Below are 27,666 nucleotides of genomic sequence, written 5' to 3'. Positions count from 1 at the left end.
TTAACCTTTTGAGGTTTTGTAATTACCTCGAGGACAGTGACTAGCTCTCATTCTCAGGAAGACACAATTTAACCTCCAAAAGGTCCCAACGCAATCTATGCCAGAATTAATTAGTTCATGCAGCTTCTAGATTGGAAAGCCATTTTTAAAGAAATGATCACTGAAACTGACTTAAAAAAAATTCAGTTCTTCGTTAAAAGCCTGTTATTTTCTTTTCAAAGTAAAATTGTGAGTGTTTTTTTTTTTTTAAATTGACTATATAAGTTACCACATGACATATAATGGAATCGAAAGTCATAGATGTTCATGAAATATATTTTTAATATTCTTCAGCCCTCAGAGAGGTTATATAAAAGCTTTTGCCCCACAAATAGCACAGTAACAATTAATAAATAAATATGAGTCGCACTCAACTCACATTCACTGGTGGCTTCATCTGCATAAGAACCCGCATAGTTCAAATCAAGACAGACCTTAACATCATCTGTCCCACTTTTAGCAAATACAGTGGCACGGACCTTTAAATTAAATGAATTAAAAATACAAAGACAGTGAATCATCCGTTTTGATGAACCATATTCCTGTGGCACGCTTGCAGTGGAGACATTTCCTTTTTTAAGGGCTTCTTAATTCAAAACAGGTTAATAATGAAATCTCTAATTTCTTTAGGAAGCCTGGCTCATTCATCATAAGGAACTTTATCTTCATTCCACATGCACATACAGTAAGTAAAACATATTAATTCAGAAACATAACTCGGACAGAATGGATTAATTTAATCTGAACAAAAATCTGTGGCTTTAACAAATCCCACTTAACATTTAAGCCTTCAGTCGAACCGCTCTAACTCTGCTTAAATGGAAGCATAACTTGCAGTTTAAGGATGGAGTCAAAATCACAAAATAAGTCCCCCAATCTGAAAGAAACTGAAAAAGTGCTATTTTATACCTTTAAATAGTTAGATCTCCATTTTCTTCTTTCATTTGGATGTAGAAATGTTTGTGAGTTGTTGAGCAAACCTTATGTGAACTACATTGCTTTGTACTGTGAACTCACACACAGACTAGAGCAGTGTCACGTTCTTTGAGTGGCAAGAGAACCTATAAAAAAAGTGCACGTTGATGAGAATTTGACACAGGAACATTTGGGCGCGTCATCGTCAACGACTAACGACTGCAGTTCAAGGTTTTTTTTCAAATAAAGTTAATTGTGTTCACAGGAGTTCGGCCTCGTCCTCTTCGTCCTCCGAGCCCGACGGTCCCTGACGGACTTCTTCATACCACTTGTTGGTCAGCGTCTTCATCTGTATTCGACCGTGTAACAAATCCTGTCAAACACCAACGACATCAATCATACACTGAAACAAAGCCTGATCAGATCAAATTCAGTCTACGGCAGAGGTTCTCAATCTTGGGATAAGGACCCCATTTGGGGTCGCCAGATGCCTTCAAGAAACTAGGATTTATTTATTGTTTTTACATTTTGAGCCAGATTTTGCTTATTTTTACCCTTTTTCTGCAACTAGACCAAAGTTGCCATATTTTAACCTATTTTTATCACTTTTTTGTCATATTTTTGCTACTTTTAATGCATTTTTGCTGCATTACTCCAAATTCTGCCACTTGTCCATCAAATTTCAATACCTTTTCTAAAAAATGTCCACTTTTAAGACATTTTTCGACACTAATAAACCCTTTCCACCATTTTTTGGTCCCTTTTATTCCATTTTATTTCTGATTAAAATGAGGATTTACATCTTTAAGATGACTATATACTACAGCCCAAATAATACTAAACTTCCTGGATAACAGTGTATATTATTCAGATAAATAAATAAATGTGGTTACCACAGATTCATAGAACAATGGATCATCATTTTTCTGACTTTATTGATGGACCCCCAAAAAGCTCTCCCCTTTATTCCTCCACATAGATGACCCTGTCTCCACATGACTGTTCTTCAAAATTCATGTCTGTGATCAACCACCTACAGGTACAGTGGGGGTCCCCGGTCTCTGGCACCTTTATTTTGGGGGTCACGGGCTGAAAAGGTTGAGAATCCCTGGTCTACAGCACTCCACAAAATGCAATGCACAAAACTTTTCCCACAATCTCAAACATGGTTTACAGTGGAGATTAAAACAAACTTTTAAGTGCCAACTCCAACTTTTTAAATGTTCTTTTGAGCTATGAGGCCTAGACTATGTCTTTATCTGAAACACATTATTTGTCTCCAGCAGCTTTAAAGCAATTGTGAGCAATTACCTGTGACCTTTCATGAGATTCACACCATTGTGTGTTTTGGTCACTCTTACCTCTTGGGTGAGTCGGCGGGTGAAGAAGGGATTAAGGTACTTTGCATCGAGCCACATGAAGCCTTTCAGGTCTTGTCTCTGGTATATATGAGCTTCATACTCTTCTTCTGTGAGCTCCGAGAGGTGATCTGCCTCAATGGTATTACCCTAAAGAAAATAGCCAAGACAAGGAGTCAGATAAACATACAGATGAAAATGAGAGCAGTGGGAACAATCAAGGAGGCAGAGGTGAATGATATAAATGAGTGGAAAGCGTGTGCAGCGATAAGATAAATTAGCAGGACGGTGGTGAGGGTGTGGGAGTTAAGATCACACACAGATGGAACAAAGATGATGGAGAAAGAGCAAAGGGACCAGAGAGAAGGATTTACATCAAAGAGGCCATGAAAGCCATCAAGTGAAATAAGGGATTGATAGATCTAGGCTGTAAGTACCTCAGGGGAGTAACACTTAGCTTCAGAAGACATCAATCATGCCAATACTTTACATATAAATCATGAAGCTGCAGCACCACAAGCAGTCGATGACCTCAGTGTCGATACGCATTTCAAAAGAATACCCCATTATCTCGCGTTAGTGCTAACACAATAGACTGAAATATTAAAATGCATCTGCTTGTATCCAGTTTTAGAAATTGAAAAATTTCCAGAGTTGAGGCGTTTCCCAGAGTGCATCTGTGTGATGAAAGTGCTGTCCTCCCTGCTGATTCAGTGTCCTTCGCATAAACCACCATCAATCATTTGATGTTTTTCTCTCAGTATAAAACAGTAAGAGCCTGATGGTGGATGAGAGGGGTGTGTGTGTGCGTGCGTGTGACCAGGGAGCAACATCCATTACCATTTTCTGTGTCTTGCTGAGATTGATGTCTTTCTTGTTTTTTCGACGCGACTGGCTGTTGTCCTCGATGTCCATGATGCGGATTAGTGGCATAGTCCCGCCTCCGAGAAGGAGGATGGTGAAGAGCACGATGATGATGGTGGTGGTACCAATGAGCTGGCGTTTCTCAATGGGTTCCAGACCCAAATGAAGGCTCAGCGCATAAGGAATAGCACCACGCAGCCCTAGGAGAAACAACAGAGTTTATAATGGATTGGACTAAACATAGTGCTGTATGTGAGGGGCAGTGTTTGTTTTGGTCATTGGATTTTCTGTTCAGGAAAGGATATTTAAAAAACAACAACAAAAAAATAGTGGCAGCAATAACACCAAATGATCACGAGACATAGGCAACTGGTGGCCTGGGGCTAAATGCGGCCCTCGGTCTAATTTGATGTGGCCCCAAAAGTAAACATACAAATTGACAGAAAAATACACAAAACAAAAGCAAGAATACATTAAACCACTGATTCTCAAACTGTGGTACGCGGGCTCCATCTAGTGGTACACTAAATTAATTTTATTTGATTCATTAATTAAGTACAGTGTTTTATTTCCCTATATTTAAATGCAGAGTTGCTGTTCACACTGTGTGTAATGTTACAGTGGCCAACAATATTAGACATACTTGTTAAATAAAACCTCTGCCTTGTTTTTAATGAATACTAAACTACACAACTGTATTTTAATGTTGGTCATTATGGTGGTCCTTGGAGAGCCAAGTATTTTCTGAGGTGGTGCTTAGTGAAAAAAGTTTGAGAAGCAATGCATTAAACGATACAAATAATTACAACATTGCAGAAAAATACAGTAAGAGACAAAATATATATATATATAAGACTCCAAAAACACACAAACCTACTACAAACTTGAACAAACGGTAATACACAAAATTACTCCAAATAACAAAGATATACAAAATGACTCAAAACATATACAAAATGAAAGAAAATGAGAACAAAACTACACAAAAAGACAAGAAAAACATAAAAAATGACTTTGCAAACCCATAGTACTAACAAACAAGGAAAGCGACAACAGAATTAAACAAAAATTACTCCAAAAAATGCAAAAATGATGACACAAATACACATGACTCCAAAAAACATGTTTTTTGGGAGAAAAAAAAAAAAAATACACAAAAGGACAACAGAAATGCACAAAAGGCCTCATAACAAGTAAGACAACAACAAACATACACAGAATGACAGAAAAACACACAAAATTACGATAAACTCGTTTTTTTCTTGTGTTAGTGCTCAGATTGGTCATTATTCTAAATGCTGACATGAATGTTGATAATGTGGCCCTTCGATTACACCAACACAATTTTGTGGCCCCCGCTGTGATAGAAGTAGCCCACCTCTGACCCAGTGGGTAAAAAATAGTGGATAAAGAAAAATGAAGAGCTGTATTCATATTTATTTTAAAAAAAGATGTAGTTTAACATTTAAACATACATAAGAAAGAGAGTTAAAGAGTGAGAAGTGTTTTATAAAAAATAAAATCGCATACAATTGTTCTTATGTCCTTGAGGTGCACACTTTGCTTTTTTTTGGGTAACTTTTTGTAAATTGATGTTGAACAGTATAGTCAGTATTGCTTGGACTGTGATGTTGTAATATTGTGAGGTTAGTCAGTGGCTCATTGGCTTCTGAAGGTTCCTATTTCATTTCCTCACATGTCACCAATACAGAGATCCCTTCATCCATCATCTATAGCTGCTGATCACGATTAGGGTCACAGGGTGCTGGAGCACACCCAGAGCAGGTCACCAGTCCATTACAGAGTTATAAAGACATAAAGATAGGTGCGCACACCTTCACTCGTGGAGGACTTTTGGACTTCAGAGAATCCAAGTGAATCTTTTCTGGACATTTTATAGGAGGAAATAGATAATTCTTTAAGCTATTGCAAATGCTAAACATTGAATTTTGCTAACGCTATTTTCATTCCCATCCTTTTATTTTATTTTATTTTGATTTTAGTACATTGTTAGTCTTGTTTTAACTATTGATTAACTATTTTGTACTTTGAAGTTGTGATTTACTGTGTGGCAATTCTGAGAGTTTTAGTGCAAGCTTGGTGCTTTGCTTTATCAGTAATTTGTCATATCTGTTCTCTTTTGTCATATTGTATTCTCAATACATTTTAAGTTACCTTTTAAAATCTCCTAATACAACAGTGACACTAAGGGTGCTTTCACACAGACAAGTAAAATAAATGAATTATGTGGGAGTAATACGGAAGGGAGTGTGGAAATGTGTGTCATGTGTTTGTGTGCTGACAAAGTGGCTCTGAAGATGGATGGATGGATGGATAGATAGATAGATGAATGGATATTTGTGTGTGTGCTGCCTGACGGAGTGCTGCGTTGCGAGTGTGTGTGCGTTCCTGTTGCCGCGATGTGTGTTTGCAATGGGCTGCCGTAAAGCAGTACGTCTGGCCACCGGGTTGGAGACAGGAAAGTTGCAAGTGCTGTTTTCAGAGACAGCAGGGGGAGATGAAAGACCCCCCAATCACCCCATAAACACTTGTATTATCTTCACAGGGACTACGAGAAGGATGTATTAAGGTGAAAAAGGTGGGAAACTGGTACATGCAGCCCTCGATTCAATTTTGTGTGGCCTCCAAAGTGAATGCACCAAAAACAGATACAAAACAAAAACAAAAATACACAACATGACTCAAAAACACATAAAACAACAAATGACACTCCAAAAACACACAAAATGACTCCAATAGCACAAAACACACAAAATAACAGCAAAAATACACAAAATGATTCCAAAAACACACAAAACAAGAAAGAACACTCCAAAAACACACAGAATGACTCCAATAGCACAAAAAAGCTGCAATAAAAAATTAAAATACACAAAATAACAACAAAAACACATAAAATTAAAGAAAAAAATATATAAAATGACCACAAAACTCTTCGTCTTTTTACCTGTATTAATGCTCAGATTTGTCGTTATTCTAGATGATGACATGAATATTGATAATGTGATCCTCAGATTAGACAATCACATTTTTGCAGCCCCTACTGTGATAAAAGTTGCCCACATCTGATCTAATGTTTTTCTTTTCACGTTTTACTGTCGTTGCTAGTTTCAGATGTAGGCGTGTGACTGCTTTCACTAATACACAGGGACGTGACCTTTCTGACGGGGCGGTTTCAGACAAAGGACCGACTGCCTGTCATTCCACTTGCACAAAGGCCTATTATTGAGCGTGTTGTATCACCTCACCGCTAAACCACATGATGAACATCATTTTGGGTGTGATCTTGTGGTCCCTGAAAAAGTTTAGTAGGAACGACAGTGGGAAGATGTTTACGGCTCTGCCAAGAAGAACCAGCACCTGCAGAGAGACAAACAGCTGTCAGACCAGATGTTGATCAATAAGAACAAAAGCCACGAAGGCAGTGAAACAATGAAAAACACTTACTATGCACCAGATCACAAAGGACATTTCAAATTTATGGGGGAAGCTGAAGATGGACAAACCCAGGAAGGCAAACACACACGTCTCTGAGGAGAGAATGATTCAGAAAGATGTTAGGGAACATTCTAGAAAAGTGGTTCTCAAACTTTTTTGCCTCAAGTACTCCCTTTGTCCGACTACAACATCTTGCTCAGAATACTGTGAAAAAACAACTATAGAGCATAATAATGGAATGAATGAGTGATAACACATTTTAAAGAATCTCTTTTTGTAAATAAGTACAATGAAACAGTAGTTACTGTCTCCTGAATAGATTAATTTCTAAATTTCTTTCATTTATGGTCATCTCCCTCCTGATGTGGGACCAAGTCTAGCCCTTGTATTTTCAGTTCATGTTCTAAGATCACATCTATCATCATTTTGTTGTCGTTTGTCTGTTCTTTTTATTTTTGAAAGTATCTTTTTCTCTTATTTTGTGTGTTTTTGTTGTATTTGTTTGTTGTTGGTATTATTTAAATTATTCTCTCAGTTTTTGTTTTTTTGGTGTCGTTTGGTTGTTTCTTATGTCATTTTGTATGTTTCTCTGTTATTTTTATGTATTTTGTAGGGATCTTGTGTGTTTTTCTCTCATGTAGTGTGTCTTTTCTCTTTTAGTGTGTGTTTTTGGTGTTATTTTGTGTATTATGTCGTTGTTTGTCTTTTAATTTTTGTATTATTCTGTATATTTTTTTATCTTATTTTGGGTGTTTTTGTTGTTTTGTGAGTTGCTAGTAATATTTAGTAAAATACTATACTTTGTACTTTCATCTGTTAATTTTCCCCTCTCTGTGTCTCTCAAGTACCCCCTGTAGTGCCATCGCAGACCCCCATTTGAGAAACACTGTTCGAGAAGATAAAAAACCAGACAAATGTGTGGTTCAGATTAGGGAGACACTGACCACACATGAACGCCACCGTGCGCAGTGTCTGCTGCATCAGGATCTGAGTGACAGGTGATAAGTTGTGATGGGTGTAGTGAGACATCACAATTCCAGCAAACAGGATCGACATGATTCCTGCACATCGAGAGGAAAAGAGCAAAGTCGCTGTTGGAGTAGAAGCTTAACTTCTAAAAGGATTATTATAAACATTCACTCACTCACCAGACAGTTTGATCCCCTCCGCCAGCCCATAGGGAATGTAAGCAAAGATTATCATCATGCCAAACTCCAGCGAGGGTGTTTTTCGCAGATCAAAGTGCTTTAGAAACTAATCAACATGTTAAGAAATTTAAAAAACCAAGTCCATGACAACATGAAGCCTTCACATGAATGTGAACTACACAAACATGATTGGATACAAGAGCTGAGATGACTCCAGTGAGTGTTCCCAGGGCTGCAGAACCAAAGAACATGGTCAGGAAATTACCCAGAGCTTGTATAAACGTCTCCCAACCCGTCACCATGGAGCTGTCGGAGTGCGAGAAAACACCCTCAGCTGTGCTGGAAAAAAGAGAAATAAAGAAAAAGAAACATCACTACTACAGAGGTGAAAGTGGACTACAAGTACTCACGTTACTGTAATTGAGTTGCTTTTATGCAGTGATGTGCAGTCAAGGTAGGCAGTGCGTACCCAAGGCTGAATTAATATTTTGAATATTTGTTTTAATTATGATATAATTATAAATTATATATTTTTCCATTTCTGATAGCCTACAGTATCTCTAAGTTTGAAAGTGTCTGCATTTTGTGCTTTTCATTGCCTAAATGACTAAACATCGCTCTTTCCTGGTACGGCAGAGACGCTGCACACACTCACTCCACTGTAAGGCAGGAGGAGGCCACATCCTCTCCGTAAACAACACTGCTGCTCTGCCTCTGTTCCCATAGCGTGTTTTTGAGTGTTTGCGCATGTGCAGTCAGTTCCCCAAGATGACAACCATTTACGTAAAAAGGCAGCTCTCTACGCTGCTTTTGGACGTAACCGCGCTATGCTAAATGTTATACGTACCTTCAGAGTGCATTAGTGAATTGATATCACGTGGCTGCTGCTACGTTCTCTAGCTAGTGGGCTGGATAACGCTACAGGCAGGATGACAGCGCTAGAGACGATAAAGAAACTTTCTTTTAAGAAAAAACGACAGCTTTTAAAAGATGGGAGACCAACACCTGAGCTACCAGACCTTCAGCTAAGGTAAGGTCAGAAAATTGTACTATTTAATTGAGCTACTTTTACTTGTACTTGAGTATTTTATGTATAACTTACTTGTACTTGAGTACGATTTCAATCAAGTAACAGTACTTCTAATAACAGCACTCTTTACATCTCTGATTACTACAGAGGAGCACTGCCACTGCTAAATGTCTAGTGTTGTAATGCACATTACAGTCAGTAGGGGGCACGAACACTCCACTAATGATGAAGGCTGGAATGTGTGCATGTGGATGAGTGTGAATGGAGTTTGTAATCCTACACTGGGAATCGTGTTGGCTAAACAAATACTTAATACGTCATGACACCTGTTTAATGAGTCATCGACAAGGAAATGGGACGTCACAGAAAAGTGTAGCACAAATATTTCATTAAAATGAACCAATTATTTGGACTAAATCAGTGGTTCCCAAACAGGGGTACGGGACCACATTGCAGTGGGTACTCCTGATTTAACAAAAATAATTAGGAAATTTACCTAGTTCCTTTTTAGACAAATTCACCACAAACTAACAGTACTATTGCAAAATAAAACACTATATTTTCTTGTAATTTCTTGAAACAGGATTATTTTATGATGTCGAGGCCATTTGATCACACTTCTGACAATAGGAGACAATAATTAGCTACATTTTACAAAAGACACTATTTACTTACTATTGAAGTAATCACATAAAAGTTGTAGTTTAACTAAATTCCACTTTAAATTCCACTCATTGTTTTGAATTTGAAGAACCAATCTTCGAGACACATTTAGAAGAGCTTGCTGTTCCACAAATAAAAATGCATATGAAATTATGGATAAGGTACTTATGATATGGAAAGGGGTACAAATGATTTGACGAAAATGTGAAAGAGGTACACGGGACAAAAAATATTATTTAATCAATCAATATTGCTAACAATATGTTAAATAAATATTAAATGATTAATTCATGTATTATATTAATTGTATTAATAAAATAAGTTAAATGTACTAAATCATTTATCTATCATTAAAAATTAAATGATGATTTTTCTCCCCACTGTAGCGGATGCATGTTCATGTATAATTGTTGTTTTTTTTTCTTTTTTCTTAAGTATTTTATATTTTGATAGCATTTCAAGATGACTATTGTTGTAATTTGCGCTGCATAAATAAAGTTGAATTGAATTGAATTAAAGATAACACTCCGACAATTGCACTTTAGTTTATTTTGGCGAGGTTAATTTTGTCAGCATAATCTCAACAGAAGACTGACGGTTTATTTTTTTCATCAGTTCAAATCCCCTTTTTATAATTAACAATAGTTGATTATAAAGGAAGCGCACAAACGGCTCGACCGCACGGTTAAATCAGTAACCTGAGGCTAATGCCTATTACCAAGCACCCACGTACAAGCGTTAGCATGAGCGTGGGTCAAACTGGAAAGCTATGCTGATGTGCTAACAACAAGCAAACTGCCAGGGCTGTTCTATCTAACTATTATTCATGCTCTCATTTACTCTTCAGGAGTGTGTTCACACACTTGAGATCACTTTGCACATTTAGCACGCTGCGAGTAGGGAAGATAAGGCAGCAATAAAGTGAGAATAAAGACCCAAGAGTGAGTGACAAACAAGGAACAAACAAGTAATTCCTGTGAAGTGTGTCCAACTCGCCAGTCAACTTTACGTCTGGTTGTGAGTGACGTAGTGGAAATTTGCTCATGAAACATTTGTGAGAGACAGTCTGAACAGACTCTACCTTATGTCAACACCAGGATCCGTGACACCATTATTATAGCTGCACTTAAAACATCCTCTGTCACCCGTCGTCTGTGTTTTCAAATGTGACAGCATGATATGAATCCACTAAAGCGTGTATGAAACGATAACCCGACTAGAAAATGAAGAACACAAAGTTCATATGCTGCAAATACCAGAAATATTCACAAAAACAAAATAATAAAAAAAAACGTAAGGGCTTTTGTTCTGCCCATAATGTGAAACGCAATCTCGCTTTTCAAATATAAACATCCTGTACCTCCCACACTCTTATTATTGTACAGTTTAGGAAATTCCTGAGGTAACCGGTAATGCAGAGCAAATGTTCAGCATGCTTTTGTACATCTGGAATGTTTTTCTGTTATTTTTTGTGTAAGTATCTGTAGAAGTCAATATACAGTAAGCACATGAACAGCATGCTAGCTATTCATGGTTAAAGTTACTTTACAACAAAAGTTTCTGAACATGAATAAATAATAAATAAAAAAAAAATAATAATAATAATAATTAAAAAAAAAACGGAATTCACATTTAATAACAACAAACTTTGTGTTTTCATTTCAGTCGCTAATGATTGTGTGTGCATGCAGATGATTCAATTCAAACAAGTTTGGGCATGGAGAGACAAGTTAACGCTGAAGTTTGTGACATAAAAGCGAAACAATATTTACTATTTTGCTAAACAACAAGTTCCGAAATGGTGACAATTACAAGTTTACAAGAAATAATTTGTGCTGGCGATTCATGGTAACATTAAAGTTACTTTACAACAAAGGTTTTTGAAAATAAATAAATAATGGAATAATAAAAATAAAAAACTGCATTCAGATTTAATAACAATCTCAGTATTTTGATTCACATTAATTTCTCTGTAATTTATCAAAAAAAAAAAAAACAACTACAAATTGACATTTAAAAACAAACGAAAGGAGTAAAAAAAACTATCTTGACGAAAACAAACTAAAGTCAAACAATGGCAGAAATGCATTCCTAAAAGATCAGTATTTAAATTCTAAATTCAGCTGTAAATACTTGCATTTCTTTTTTCGACACACATTTTACTTTGCATTTGTTTTATTCTAAATCAATAAAGTGCAACATTGCGTACATACAGATGCCGGAGTCTGGATAGCCATGTTATTAAAACAAAATCATAACGCTCAAAATAAGACTATGTATTTAATACCGTTTTTGGATTTCCTGTCTTTTGAATATCTATTACACACAAACACAGACTTACTTGTGTGTAACATGCTTGTCCACAATCAGCATAACCTCACTAAACTATCTGAAGAAAAGCCACGCCTTATGATGAACGGCTACTGATTAAAGACATAATCTATTCCTTTATCAATACCTAAAAGATAAATAAACATTCAGAGTGTAACTGCACATGCTTTTAGGAGAAAGAAACCTGTTGACAGTTCTGATTCTTTTGTATAAACTAAATATTGGTCGATATTTAAAATGTTTTTTATCATTATTTATTTATTTAGCATTTTAGAGTAGCCATTCAAGGAAAAAAGAAAAAACATAAACATCCATTCGGATATATGAATATACAACAACAACAACAAAAAAAGTAATAATAATAATAGCATGGGAGAGGTAGAATACGCTTTCAAATAAGTATATTACATAATAGTGCCTGATTGAATATTGATTGAATATCCTTATCCTAACCACTTTTCAGGTTACTGTTTGATTGTATATTTTAAAATATTTAATGAACTTAATTACTAGATACTTTAAGTTAAGAAAGAAGCTTGGAATAGTTTAAACCGACTCGTTGCACATTGTTGTCGTGCTTTACTGCTACTTCCCCGTCCTGGACTTTTTGTTTTACTTGGTTGTGTACGGGTATATTTAAAGTTCAATAAATGTTAAGAGTTCTATTGGTGTATTTAATTTAATTTCTAATATATACATTTATATCAAATGAGTGTTTCAATTGTCTTTCATAATCAACGTCCTTTAAAAAAACGTATATCGGCTTTAGATTTAGAATTTTTTAAAGAATATCGGTATTTGCATCGGCCTTTGAAAATCCCATATCGGTCGACCTCTAGTATAAATCCTTTAGCATGTGGTCCTCGAGGCTGCTGCTGCAAAAATCTGTCAACATCATGCATGTGCCAATGTGATGGTGCACTGGTCAGTGGACCGATCGGACCCTTACTTGGTGAGGACGATGGAGACGGCGTCATTGAGGATGCTCTCACCAAACACCAGCATGTTGAGGACCGGATCTACGTTGAGGGCGTTGAAGATGGCGATGGTAGCTACAGGGTCCACGGCTGAGATAAGCGAGCCGAAGGCAAAGCTACAGTGAGACGACAAGAGGAGAAGTTGCTAATGATTACAGAGGGGCAAAAAAATATTTAGTCAGCCACCAATTGTGCAAGTTCTCCCACTTAAAAAGATGAGAGAGGCCTGTAATTTTAATCATAGGTATACCTCAACTATGAGAGACAAAATGAGAAAAAAAAAATAAAGTAAATATCTCATTTATTTGCGAGTCAAATATTACGATGGTTAGTGGTACCAAATCATTGGCCTATACCAATGTATAAATGGAGCACATTACCCCGTACGTGTCACGGGGCATCAGGGGGACCCCGGGGGCCCCATTTTTCCAATGACTACTCCTCCGTTAGTTCTCGTTAGATTGGAATGCAGTTTGGTACAAGATCCCCATTTTTCATATGACTAGTCCTCCGTTAATTGGGCTGTAATTTGACATGGATATTCTATGAGTAGATGTCAAGAGCCTCTCAGAGACCTTTTTGAAAGGGGGGGGGGGGCTCACCCCCTTTTCCGGTAATTTTTTTAATTAATTTCATTTATAGTCGGGTGATATATCGTTTCAAAAGCAATTCAACGTAGATTATAATTTTACGTCGCACAACTTGTTTTACTCGGTGGAGCCGAGTCATTTCACTGAGTTCTCGAGAATGTGGTGCGTGACATTCGGCGCAGGGACGTTGTACGGACCTGGCCATAGTTCATCAAAACTTGTTTAATTACATCAACCAGTATTTGGTCTCTTTCAATTAATCTTGGTCTCTTCTCTTTTCCTTGTGTGTGACGATTTTGTCAAACAAAGCGGCATCTTTAATGATTTTGGCACTTGTGAGTAAAATGACATTATTCGGCTGTAAATAACACCTCTTTAGCTTTCAGAAACTGCTGCCTTCCTCCGTTTAGTTGGCAAACGGAAAAAGCTAAAAAAAAAAAAAAAAGCACCTGAACATTGGAACACACGCTGGCTGGGCATTAAAAATGACCTAAAATAACCCCAGATTACTTTTAAATAAACACCCGGGAGGGGAGAAACACACAGTGATGGTGTCAGCTATCTGTGGCAGAAAGATTATCTCACTGTCTGAAACTGGCCAAAAGATGAACTCTTATGTTACAGAGACGGGCAAGTGTTCCAAACTCAACAGAAGGCCGTCTGTGTCAGTGGGGGATGAGACTTTGTAATCCAATAGTTCTTAAAATAATTGTAAACCAAAGGGAGGGCGGTTTTTATGCCTTCAAGTAAAATATTTAAATCCTTGGAGGCCTTATGAATAAAGGAGGAAAGAACGTTGATTTTTTTTTTCCTCCCCACTCACCTGTCAGTCATTGTCATTTTATAGATCACATCAGCCTGAGAATTAAAACAAGAAACAGGACATTTAGGAGTTGAATAGAGAGATCTGGTAATAATAACATCTTATAATAAGCCATAGTGTAAAAACATGCAGGAAGACGAAAAGTCGACATCGTAAAGCATTATATCAAAACACATTGACCCTCTTCCGCATTTCTTTGTGCCAATGACAGAGTTGTTTACTTAACCAATCCTTACCTGGCCCAGAAAATAGATCCCTCCGCCCACTATGAAGGCAGAAATGATCGTGCCGATTACAGCGAACAGAGTAATGGAGCCAATGTTCTGGAAGAAGTTCCCCTGCACATACATTGACATTAATTTTAACTATTCATGAGCTTGGTAGCACGCTAATACAAAAATGACAATGCATTGTCAGCATTACAATTGAAGCATGGATGAGTGAATATTTACTGTGAGTTGTATTACACTATACATAATAATCAAGTGTTTTATTCTGAAAAAAGTCTGTCGTACCTTATGAAGAGAGTAGCCTGACTCAAAGATGATAGGTGGCAGAATCAAAAGGAAGAACATGTTGGGCCGAAACATTTCCTCCTCCTTCCAGTAAAGAGAAGAAACAGTTACACATTCCACATTTGTAAAGTAAATAAAGTGCAGCAGGCCAGCGGCTGACTATTGACTACAACCTTGGTTTGGAGAGGGAAGCTGGCCAACAGTAACAAACTGCTGAGGTACATGGAAAATGCTGAGTCCTGAGTGCAGTCAGGATGAACTTATAACAGGAAAATAGAGAATTCAGTCCTTCTGTGATCATTTTGTGATGGACGGATATCTTTACATTTTGTTTTCTTCAATAAACCAAAACGAGAAACTAATTAATAAAGAATGTGCTTAGTTATTTCTCAGCCTTAAATAAAGACTTGACTTCTGCTGATTTGACTGTTCACAGACTATCTGCTGACCCTATACTTAGTCATGATAGATAAGAAAGTGTTAAGGGTGGGGCTTTGCTAAGCTGCCAGATCATCACAGCGCAGATGAACTCTGGATCTTGTTGATTCAAGAACCAGAGTTAATGTGCATCACACTATTTGCTCCAGGATTGTAGAGAACTACCTACAAATGTTTTCATTTCACAGTCTTTCATTCATTCAAGTAGACACACACTTCCACACAGCTTTTCTGTGTCAGACGCTCTCTGATTTATTTCAGTAATATAATGAAATCATTGTTGCTTCTTGGCTAAATGGGCCATCCTCCTAGATCAAGCATTGGCATCATGTGCCGGTGCATTACGCACCAACTGCCAATGTGTCCGTGCGTGATGCACCACGTGTTCCTGCATCAGAGAGTGTATGAGAAGTGTGTGCATAATGTCAAAGTCAGTACAGAGAAAGAATAAAAGAAGGTTCATGTAAAATATATTATCTCATGGATCCAGCTGAACAACAACTTCCCTCTTTGTGTTAAATAAATCATTTTATAACACAAAGTTGGTAGTAATTTCCCTCCAAACAATTCTAAAAGCAACCTGACATGGAGATAATGACTTCTATATTTGATGATTTATGTGGGATACCTTCAAACAAAATTGCAGCCAAAGAAAACATTACAGATTGTGGAGAAACAAAAAATGATCATTAATATTCACACACAAATGTTAGTCCAGAGAAATCAATGATCTTACACAGCAATTGTTGACATTTTAAAACACAATATGAATTGAAAACAAGAGCACTCAAAGAGCACAAACCTCTGCCAAACACCAAATATCCTCTTTGCCAGATGTTGGCAGTTATATGGATCACTGATCGTGATCATTATACCATGATCATTCACACTTTAAAGGCTTGGAAGAAATGTATAGCCCCATTAATAACCATACAGTAGGTCCAAATGTGTGGGCACCCCCATTTTATTTTATTTTTTTAAATCATGATGAAATGTGCAGTTCAAATCCGTTTTGGATTAAACTCAGTTGGGTATTGGAGGAACCAACCCGACGTGAAAATTCATTATCAGTCAATGACAAACTAAAATATGAATTTTTCGCCAATGATGAGAAATAGGGATTTTTCGATTTTTGAAACTGATCCAGAATCAGTATATTGAATTTAAGGTCTATCTTTTGTTAAAATGTCATCAAAATCCATTGCGTACTTTTGACGTAATCCTACTAACAGACAAACAAACAAATACTGTAAATAAATATATTAATGCTGGTGAAAAAACTACAACAACCGTGAAGAGATTAACAAAAACTATCTTTTATTTGAGCACCATTTACTCACTTGATTATTGTGAATGAACTTTAAACAATAAGGGAGCCATGACCAAATATAGAAAATACAATAAAGAACAAAAATGAAACAAAATATATCAACCTATGTCTGTCATTAAAGGAATTTGTGCAATCAATTTATGCAGCCACTTCCATAAGTCCAAAGAGGTAAGGAACTATAACCATATTTATTTATCATTCCATCATTAGCACCAGTTTATGGTTATGCCACTGGTTATTTTCTGTATTTTATATAATTCTATTTGTGTTATAGAAAGGCTAAATTTATATGTGAAGCTTGTATTAACCCAAATGTTAAGTTTGTCAACTTATCTTATTACGTGAAGCTTCAGCCTGAAGACCAGCTGATTTGATATTATTTGAAAGAGCGAGATCCTCACACCTCAAATGAGGAAATAAAGCAATCCAACCAAAGGGCGGAGGATGGATTCACTCTGAAGAACTGCTGAGACAGAAATTCAGCTAAATGAAAAAAAGATGAATGACAAAAATGAAAGGAATGTGGTTAAAAAAGGGTAGAAACATAAGTGAAAAATCTAGGAGGGGTGGAGGATGAGTGAGGAAATAGGCTGAAGAAACTCTCGTTAGGAATCTGGGCTCCCTGGAGGCTCGGTCTGAACAGCCTATGACATCATCAAATGTGAAAAGGGCCCCTGAAACCACAATTAAAAAAAAAAACGTTCCTCTTTCTGTCACTCTGCTTCTTAAAAATGTGAAAGTAATCCTTTAAAAAAAGTGTCTGCCTTTGGTGGCTTAAACTACAGCACATTGCTGATTAAACTGGACAGACGGGAACATTTTAAAATCGAGGAGATTAAATTAATATCGGGAGTGCGGAAAAGATTCACCTTTTTTTTAAATCAGGTACTTTGCCTGGGAGACATTGCTGCCAGCATGTTTCTTCATATCCACATACTGTACGCTCTTTTCCAATCTGTGTCAGAGCACAGGGGAGACATGGACCGATGAAAAAGCAGTGAAGAATACCAGAAAATAGAACAAAGAATAATCTTCAATTCATATGCTGGATGGAGCGAACAAGGGAAGAAATGGGGGGGAAAAAAGACATAGAAAGCAGATTGGTGGTAAAAAAAAAAAAAAAGGGAGAGGTCAGATTTAGCCATGACAGCATGCTGCTGCCTCAGGGGCCTGCACACCCTCGGAGGCTTGGAAGGGAGTCCTGCTGGCGATCTAGATCAGCAAATGTGTCGGCCCTCCAACCAAAGGACAAGGCATAGTCAGCCTTTAATAAAGAAGATGTACTACTACATACTCCATGGCTGTCAACAATAGACCAGTTAAAACTAAAAGTGGCCAGGTAGAATACTGTAGCAGCCATAGCAATTAAAAGTGTACAGTAGAGCTGGGCAATATGGACCAAAATTCATATCTCTATATTTTTATTCAAAATGGCGATATACGATATAAATCTTGATAATTAAAACTTCAGTTTTACCAGAAAGACAATTACAAGATACCTTTGCTGGTAACACTTTATAATATAACTATCCGTTATAAGTAGTTTATAGATCATTAATAAACTGTTAGTAATGAGTTATAAATTGCTTGTTGAATATTTGCTAACAGTTTGTCTAGGATGGATAAGTGTAACTTATAGATAGCCAATAAATAACTTATAAGCGGCTAGTTAACAAATTATAAATTACACATTAACTGTATGTTAATGTATTATAACTGTACCTTGTAAATTAGTAATAGATCATGAATAAGCGTTTAGTAAAATACTCACTAATGACTTGTTAAGTATAAGTTAAAACTTTATACACATTATTCTAAAGTTGCAACTATTCCACATTTACTAACTTGACATTATATAAGTTGGTCAAGAACTATACCAAACATCTGACATCTGTAATTGGATTCTGTACTAAATATTAAGTTTCATTTTTTATGTTGTATCAAATACTTATTTTATGCAATAACATTTAAATTATTTACAATGTGTTTATGTGGATTTTTTTATATTCTGTCTCGTACAGTTGAAGTGTACCTATGATAAAAATTACAGACCTCTCCCGTCTTTGGAAGTGGGAAAACTTGCAAAATCAAAAGTGTATCAAATATTTATTTTCCCCACTGTAGTTATAAATCATTAACATACAGTTAAAATGTAATGTACAATATGTTAACAGCTTGTAAGTTATCTATTGGCTATCTATCAGACACAGTTATAAATCCTGGAACTATAAGAAAATATTCAACAAGCAATTTATAACTCATTAACTAATTGTATTAATGATCTACTTATAATGGATAGTTATTATAAAGTGTTGCCAATTTGCTGATGTAAAATGCCAAACAGGCACATTTATTAACAAACAGCTGCATGGCATGTGATACTTTTGGCTTTTCCTCCTGTAAGGGACAGCACGTGTGAGTGAGTTCTGTAGTGTGGATGTTTAGGACAAGGTCTGGGTTAGGAAGCACTCAGCAATCAATCTAGCTGTGCTTTACATGCTATTCTGAGAAGTAGCGAAAGCAGTGACTCATAAAACTGGTATTTTATTACAAAATAAGCTATAAAATAGACATATTGATAAAGGCGATAATGAAAACTCGATATATATTGAAATCTCGATATATTGCTCAGGCCTAGTGTATAGGCTAGTGCTGATAGGTTTGGTAATAACCTCAAAGTAGATCTTGAAGCAGAACAACTTTCATTGCAAAATTATATTTAAAATGACTCAGAATTGACTAAAAGTAGTCAGGTGGCTACAGTCTGTACTTTATTTTTGTTGGTTTATTTTGAAAGCCAAATTAAAACATTTCTTTGTGAACCTTTATTTGGAAAACCTAATTTGCTTTTCTTCGATATTCATTTCTAATATGGAAAATGTATTTCCTGAAAAACAGTCAACTTTCACTTTTTATTAATGTTAGCAGGATTTCGTTAAAAGCATTTAACTGATTTTGACAACATTTTAACCAAAGATAGACCTTGCGTCATGGAAGGTTCCATTAAATTTTGAAGGGGATACGAATCAATTTACTGATTCTGGATCAAATTAAAAATTGAGAGATCCCTATCAGTCATTATAGGCCAAATTTAAAAAAAAAAAAAAATCACCAATCTTTATGAAATTTGACTCAGTTATGTCGAGTTGGTTCCTCAATTATCCCACTGAGTTTCATCCAGATGAGATTTGGATTGTGCACTTCATCACAATTTATCAAAAACAATGGGAGTGCCCATACAATTGGACTTACTGTATGTTTACTAATGAGCCTTTAAAGTGTGAATTATCATGGTATCTGACAAAGAGAATATTTGACTCTTAGCGGAGGTTTGCAGCGCTCTCTTGGTTCTCTTGTTATTAAATGTTATATTCACATATTTTAGCTCTACTTTATGTGTAAATGAAGGAAGTCGGTTTAAATTACATGCAAGAACAAAGGCAAATACAAATCTTTACACGTACATACAGTCTTTGCATGCATGACTTAGAAAGTTGAGCAAAAATCGCAGTGACAGAATCTCGGCTGTGCCCACAAGCTGCATTAGTCACTGAACAGGTTGCCTGACCCTTCAAATACTGCGAGGCTTTTCTCAAAAACAAACTAAAATCATTAGCCTCCCGGGTCTTGTGAAGCCTGTGGTGGCCTAAAAAGCCCCCCGTCATATCCAAGCAGCTGAACAACCAGCCTAATAGCATAGAGTATTGGAACTATAGCACTTACGAAATATAAAACTGCATTTTGCTGAACAGTCGTGGGAAACATAAACAAGTGAGGAGTTGAGTTTTTGCAGGAGGGGCGCAAACAGAGGTGGTTATACAGGGAATCACAGGACAGAGGCAGTGTGGGTAGTAGAGAGGCTACGAGGGCTCTGGTTACTAGTGTCGATGACTCAGCAGCATATTGGGGGCCCCCCAAAGCTAGAAAACAATGGGCCCCAGTGTGCAAGAAACATTGACAACCTGTCCTCTTTTTCTCCCTCCCCCACTCACTCTGCATCTCTCTCTACCTCTCTTATTCATCCATTCACTCACTGGTAGAAAAGAAAAGAAAAACATGGAATGTTAATTACAGCCTGCAAGACAAAAATGTTTTATGGATGAATGTGTAACAGCTAAAGATATAGGGAGTGGAGAAAATTGTGTGTCACTGGGATTCAATAACAAAATGAATATACCATAGTAAGATGTGATTCGTGACAAAAACAGCAACCAGGAAATGAATAACTGCGCAAAAAGGCTGAGCTCGGAGAAAAAAAAGTGAAAAAAAGCACAAGAATGACAGATGCTTATTGGGTTGGTAGAGGGGGGGTTCCCGGGGAATTTTGCAGTTGGATAAATTAGATTATACAAGAACTGAGGAAAGCGTTTCTCCTTTTGGCTTGAGCTACAGCATAACTGGCCTTTACAGACATAAGGAGTGCAGCTGCTGCAATGTTGCATTTTTGTGTTAAATGCTCATGTGTGCGTTTGTGTTTTATTTGGGTTTCAATCAAAACCTAATTATGTGAGAAGCCTTAAAACCGCTAATATGATTCATGCAGCAGGAACCAAAGAAAAGAAAGGATGATCCATTAATCAAAATTTACCTTCCAGTTGGCCAGTTCCTGGAACTCAATGATTTTTATAATTCCTCCCATTAGAATGCCTGGAAAAGAAGACATGTCAACAACAACAATAGACACACAACTAGACAGAATATAGAATACAATCAATCTACATTTGAAGATTTGAACTGAGATCCTAAAGGCTGTTTTTTATTGAACTAGTGCTGAATGAATGTCCGGCAGAATGCGGGCGAATCAGATCTTAAGAGCATCAGAAGGCCATTGTCTTCATATTTTCTAGGAGAATATCCCTTTGGGCCATGAGCACTTTAGCACAGCAAAACATTAATTAAAATGTGAGCCACACAAAGCTGTGTAAAGAGCAGCGAAAAGATAAGATGAAGAAAGAATTAAGCCATAAGCCAGCATGCGGTGCCAGATGGAGAAGGATAGTGCACAGGAAGTCTTACAATAAGTGGATGGGAGAAAGGAAATGATGGGAAAGGAAAATGGGCTCTTCCTGGTATGTAGGCACAGTGTTATCTCCCTTTAACAGAATCCTCTATAGCAGTGGTTCCCAATCTTTTTAGTCCTGTGTACTAGAGCTGAATGATTAATTGCATTTGCAATATTATCGCAATATCATAAAACACAATTTTCTAATTGCAAAGGCTGCAATTTCTTTTTTTTCATTTTTTTTATTGTCCTGCCTTCTACTGTCCTGTTAAGTTCAGAGTGTTTAAAGCTGATATCCAGAGTTTCTGAGAAATCTATGTTTATGTATCATTCTTTTGAAATGCGAAAAAAACACCTAACTAGTCTTTTACTATGATCTACTGCTGGTGGTTTTTCATATACATTAATGTATATAAGTCCCTCCTTCATCCTATAGACCCCTATACAAATGGAAACGATCGCTGTGATCGCCCAGCCAATAGGCTTCAACTTCCTGTTTCTGAGACTGTCAATCAAAGTGAATACGGAACTGTACACAGAAACAAGGCTGCGCGTCACAACAGCAAACAGGTAAATATGATTTTAGCTCTTACTTGATCCATAAACCTATATCAATGCGACCCAATGCAACCTTGTTATGTTCTGTGATAAGCATGCAGAAACGTAAAGGTGTGGCTACTGGTAGATTGGCAGAGGCAGTGGGAGGAAGTGAGGCTGTTTAGGGCGGGACAGTCCACATGTTTACATGTTTCATGATATGTGAAGTTAGTTAGATATGTTGAAGAGGTAAAGCCACAGAGTTGTTTGCTTTATTGTTGTAATCTGTGCTTTAAAATGTATATTTTATATTTATTTAAAGTTTAAATAAATCTGAAATTGTTAATTATGAAACAGATTGATTCATTGCACAGGGGTTTGGAGGAAACTATGAGATTTAGGCTGTGGTTCCCAAACTAGGGGGCCCTTGAGCATGATTTATTTTTTTATTTTTTTGCACATTATTATAAAGAGCTTTATTACTGTTCTAAAAGTATTAGTTATCAATACTTATTTTTTATTGTGATATACTGTTTATATTTTGAACAAATGCAATAAAACAAGTAACAGTATTGCAATAAACAAAATATTTGATGCAGATGGCTTCCCTCCAGAAAAAAACTAAACAATAAATGCATATATTACTGCATACACATACTTGTTGTGTTCAAAAGGGATTGAGTGGAAGTATAAACATATTAGTCCCACCCCTTTCCCTACATTACAGTAACAAATAATCAATTTTCAGCATCCTGTTTTCCAGCCATTGCTGCTGTTAATATATTCATTTTGTCTCATCTTTATATGATTTTGATTAAATACACAAAAGACATATTACACATTTTCAAAATTGTCATACGGATATTTTCTCTATATGTTCTTTTAAATTGCTTGATATTTGTACACTCTTTCATTTCCATTGGCAAACTGTTCCAGAACTTTATTCAACATACTGATAATTATACAAAAGCTTTTCCTTGTTGTCCACACACTCACAGACCTAAAATTAATTTTACTTCTCAGTTTGTGAGTCCCTTCACTCTCAATAAAGAGCTTTTAAAGGTTTTCAGGTAATAATTCATTTTTGGCCTTAAATACAACTTGAATAGTTTGAAAAACAACTAAATCTGAAAATTTGACTTATGGAACAATGGGATGGTATTTCTTTCTTTCTTTTGAAGTTAAATATTGATTGTAAATTCTAGTAGTAATAGTCCAAATTTAATTTTTTTCAAAATAGGACACACTTTTTTTTCTTCCCATTTGGTTTGGAAACCACTGATTTAAGGGAAAACATACAGCATAATGTAACAGTGATTTCACAAAGATTAAAAAACAAAAAAGACAAACAGTTTGAGTACTACTTTCTACGATTTCAAAATGTTTCAGAAATTCTGCACAACGTCTCGTGCACTCACCAAGGGACACTACAGCCACACTCTCTGGGAGAAAATGGAGCTTGAATTTGATGAGCAGGTGCACCAAGATGATGCAGATCCCTGAGGAAAGACATTCAAAAACAAGAAAAAACTGCATGAATATTTTTTTTTATGCATTCATTAACGTCAATGTCATAAGAAATAATTTTTTTTTATTTTATTTATTCAGTTTATTTTTAATCATGCCAACGGGTTCCCAACACATAGTTATCCAACCAATAACCACCTCTGAAATGAACACAGGTTTAATTGAAAGGTGTACAAACAAGATATTAAATTTGATTACATTAGATGGATAACTATAAAGCAGTTTGACGTATCAAACTTTGACATTTTATTATTTAAACCTGCTACCCCAAATAATTATTATTAGTGTATGCCTCATAAATTAGTTAATCAAACACCATTCACAACTACGAGTTTGTTTTTATCTCCACCGTACACAATTGCATTCGTTGAAATTTTCACAGATTGCATTGTGGGATGTGTAGTTGCGGAGTCGGGTGCAATACTGTAGATATACTAATATCATCAGAAATACCGGGAACAAGCAAATCACTGTCCTTCTTATCTACCAAAGAACTCACAGTAAGAATGAAGTAAAATCCCTTGTATATTTCTGTTTACAGGACTAAAATTGTCAAAAAAAAAAAGGTGGAGACAAAAACAAACTTTTAAGCAACACTTTTGACCTTTTTCCTTTCTTTTTTGAGCAAATAATGTTCGATTAATTGATCAATGAGGCAAACACTATGATTTTATCTATCGGCAATAACAAAATGAACAGGGGTAGCAGTTATAATATTTTACGGTTCAATTTATTCAGACAGCTTTTTTCAGGAAGTTTTCAAAAAATAGGAGATCAAAGTAAATTTCCTGAAAAAAAAAATTAAAACCTTAACATCTTATTCGAAAAAGAAGATAAAATTGCCTAGCTAGAAGTATTACGTAGCAGCTTACAGTGAATTAATATGAATATAATTAACATAGAATAGAATAGAATACATTTATTGTCATTGTAGAAATAAAACAAAGTTGAAAGTGGAAATTGTCATGGTGCACATCCAAAAAATGACAATAAAATATATTTGCAGATTAGAAATAATTCCTGAGGTTTACTGCACCCGACGTTATTTGGGAGTTCAGCGCTAGTATGGGTCTGGGATAAACACTGTTTTAAGTCGTTTTTTTTTTTTTTGCCTTGATATTTTTGTTCTCTAAATGGTCTCCCTGAGGGCAACAGTTCAAAACAGTGAAAGGAGAGTGGTATAAATTATCCTGAGGGAGAAAGAGTACAGCCAATATTGCTGAGTGTAGTTACATAGGCAACATAAGGCCAAAAAAAAGGTTATAATAAATTGCAGAGAAAAGTAGTAATTGCTTCTTTGTTTTTGCAGAAAACAAAAAGTCTGGCTTCTTAAAAGATCATGTATATTATAGTTCATGGTAATAGGCCTACTATAACATTTTCTAGACTAAAATTCTTGTAGTTATATGCTCATTTAGCATGTAGGAGGGAACAAATGTACCTAGAAAACTAGTTATAATTTGAAATGTACTTTTGGCTTTTAGAATGTGCAAGCACCATCTGTTTTTTTTTTGTTTTTTTAATCTAAATGTATTTATTTTTATCAACTTTCATAATCCTGAATGATTTTCTACATAGATTTTCGGAAGGACTCTGGACGACCTTTTTCTTGGACTACAATCAGATTTGAACATCAACAGAATGCATCAGTCAAGTACATTTTTAGCGTCAACCAATAAGAACCAACCAATAACGAGTAGACTGAAGAATATAGTCATCCCACTGGACTGTTCTTCTTCTTGAGCCTTGACCCCAGTCTGTACAGGGAGAATATTCTTGGGGGTCGGTGGTGCCGGGATGGTTGGCATGGCGGTGGTTGTTGTGGAGTGGAGGGATTCATTGCCGTGGTTATCGGTGGTGTCGTTGGGCTTCCTGGAGGGAAAAAAGGCATGTTAGTGGAGCGCAGACACGGGCAACTGGCGGGTCGGGGGCCACATGCTGCCCTCGGTCTAATTTTGTGCAGCCGAATAGTAAACATACAACATTACGCAGTAAAAATAATAATATTACACATCGAAACCGTATCAAAAACACAAAAAATTACAACAATAATAATAGTTATAACAGTTATAATAACTATATACAAGCAACACAAATGCTGACATTAATGTTGATAATGTGGCCGTCAGATCAGACAATCACATTTATGTGGCCCCATATTATCCCACCCCCACAATTTGAAAATTAGCATTTAGCTTTAAGTATACTGTACCATGGCCTGCTAGCGTGTTCTGATTTACTTATACTGTACCTGCATGGTTTACTATGATTTTTTTCCAAATCTAAATAAAAGTAGAGTATTAGTGTTTCTAGGTCCTCATCTTATGCTGCTCAGTGGTGTATTGGTATAAGAACCATATGTATTGTATATGTGGCTGGAATGGACCCTGTTGCATGAAAACTGCTTGTGCACCTGAGTCAGTTTACATTTAAAACAGCAACAAAACTATATATGATAAAAAATAAAAAAATAAAATAAAAATCTTCAGAAACTCAGCTTATTCAAATCATGAATTAGGATTTTCAACTCCTAGGCCAACATGTTGAAAATGAATCCTTAATCCTTATACTTGACCATGTGCACACTATAATAATACGAAGTGTCTATTGATACAGAAACTAGTACATTTTCCGGACTTTTTCTACATAACCGTAATGTGCCTGTGTTTTCGCCGTGTCAAGATGGCCGGGTGGTCTATGGCGCTGCACTCAAGAATCCTTCCTTCTGCTAACGAGGGTTCAAAACCTGTTTTTGTTATATATATTTTTTCATTTCAACGTATCTAAAATTTAAAATTTCAAAACCTTCAAAAATAAATATACGTAAAAAACAAACATTTTAGGGTATTTCCTGGGTTATGGTTAGGGCTGAAATAAAAGGATTACAGCGGTAGCTAAAAATAAATATGAGCTAAAATAAAACTGACGGAACTTTAAGTCACGTGGTGCACCTATCACGTTATCTAAACTGGCCAATGAGGGACGCTGCGTATGACCAGACTGGCAGTATTTCCGTATCAATAGCCACGGCCATAATATAATAATAATTAGAATTTTATTCCAGCAGTCTCCAGAAAAACTGAACAAACGACACTCGATTATCTAACTAATCAGCTGAAAGGGTGTAGGTTGAAGCAAAAGCTTATACACACCTACCCCATAACAAAAACCAAACAAGGCTCTAGATAATATATATATATACAATTTATACATGCACATCAAACATATATACATACATGTACATAATAATGTTTCGAACCTGAAGGACGGCTCATCCCTCTGAAGCTCGTCTGGATCGAGTTCTTTTTTGTTTTCCTTAGTTATTAATGGTGACTTAGTTTCAGCAGAAGGATTTTCCTTATGGTTCACATTCACTCTGTCACTCCGTCGTCATCTCTGTCTCGTAGCGACTGCTGTTGTCCTTCAGCTCGCACTGACACGCACAGGTCATAGAATAGCAGCAAAAACAATAACGAAAACAATGTGAGGCACAATCCTCTCATTTTCACCTCACTGAATTTAAACCTAAAAGCAACGTTTGGAAATAAAGCAAGAAGAGCAGTTTCATGTCGACAGCTCCATGTATTCTGATGACGTCACGCTTCAACTTCCTGGTCGGGCTTTAGCTGGGGGATGTAGTTTTTTTTTCCTTTTCATTTTAATAAAACAACTCATCACGTTATCAAACCAACATTGTCAATGTATTTTTATAATGGCATATTTTAACAATGCTGTTTATTGTTGCTTTGGAATGAAAACGTGCAGTATTCCTGATACTTTCATTATAATTTAAAAAAAATAAAATGAAAAAAAAGCTTTTTCCCACAAGTCCTTGTAATGTTAGCGTGTTAATCTGGGTGTTGTGGGTAATGTAGTCATATTCAAGCAATGTCTATTGGCAGTGGCGTATTACGTACTGGGAGACACTATCATATATTATATATTTGCTAATGCTAGACGCAAAAAAACCATTTGAAATATCTAGAGTTTCTTTTAAAATAATATCTATGCTATGGATAAACATTATTGTATTTAGGTGTTTAAAAAAAAATCTTTACTATAATTTATATTATAATAATACTACAATATTAATATGATATGTATACTTTACTAATATATA

General features: G+C 36.1%; 1 protein-coding gene across 1 annotated transcript; it reads right to left on the bottom strand.

Annotated features, from left to right (window-relative positions):
* Positions 1-299: 299 nt before the first annotated feature.
* Positions 300-27,183, bottom strand: slc9a8 (solute carrier family 9 member 8). The gene is made up of 16 exons (XM_028452069.1): positions 26,806-27,183; positions 25,234-25,418; positions 23,438-23,518; positions 21,069-21,127; positions 14,713-14,796; positions 14,434-14,535; positions 14,198-14,232; positions 12,757-12,900; positions 7,981-8,122; positions 7,784-7,889; positions 7,580-7,696; positions 6,645-6,727; positions 6,446-6,557; positions 3,153-3,376; positions 2,316-2,462; positions 300-1,327 (listed from the first exon to the last, which is right to left on the bottom strand). Exons 2-16 carry the CDS (start codon positions 25,352-25,354, stop codon positions 1,214-1,216), a joined length of 1,671 nt encoding a protein of 556 aa, XP_028307870.1. The 5' UTR covers positions 25,355-25,418; positions 26,806-27,183; the 3' UTR covers positions 300-1,213.
* Between the last annotated feature and the right edge of the window lie 483 nt (positions 27,184-27,666).

The sequence above is a fragment of the Gouania willdenowi genome, chromosome 7 (assembly GCF_900634775.1).
Source record: "Gouania willdenowi chromosome 7, fGouWil2.1, whole genome shotgun sequence".
Lineage (NCBI taxonomy): Eukaryota > Metazoa > Chordata > Actinopteri > Blenniiformes > Gobiesocidae > Gouania > Gouania willdenowi.
This window is presented reverse-complemented; position numbering and strand designations above follow the sequence as displayed.

Excerpts from the sequence above, each read along its gene's own strand:
- slc9a8 (XM_028452069.1), bottom strand. The coding sequence starts at position 25,354 with ATGCCAACCATCCCGGCACCACCGACCCCCAAGAATATTCTCCCTGTA. Across the intron at positions 14,797-21,068 it reads AGGAACTGGCCAACTGGAAG|GAGGAGGAAATGTTTCGGCC; the intron begins GTAAATTTTGAT and ends CTTTACTGGAAG. Across the intron at positions 2,463-3,152 it reads TCAGCAAGACACAGAAAATG|GGTAATACCATTGAGGCAGA; the intron begins GTAATGGATGTT and ends TATTTTCTTTAG.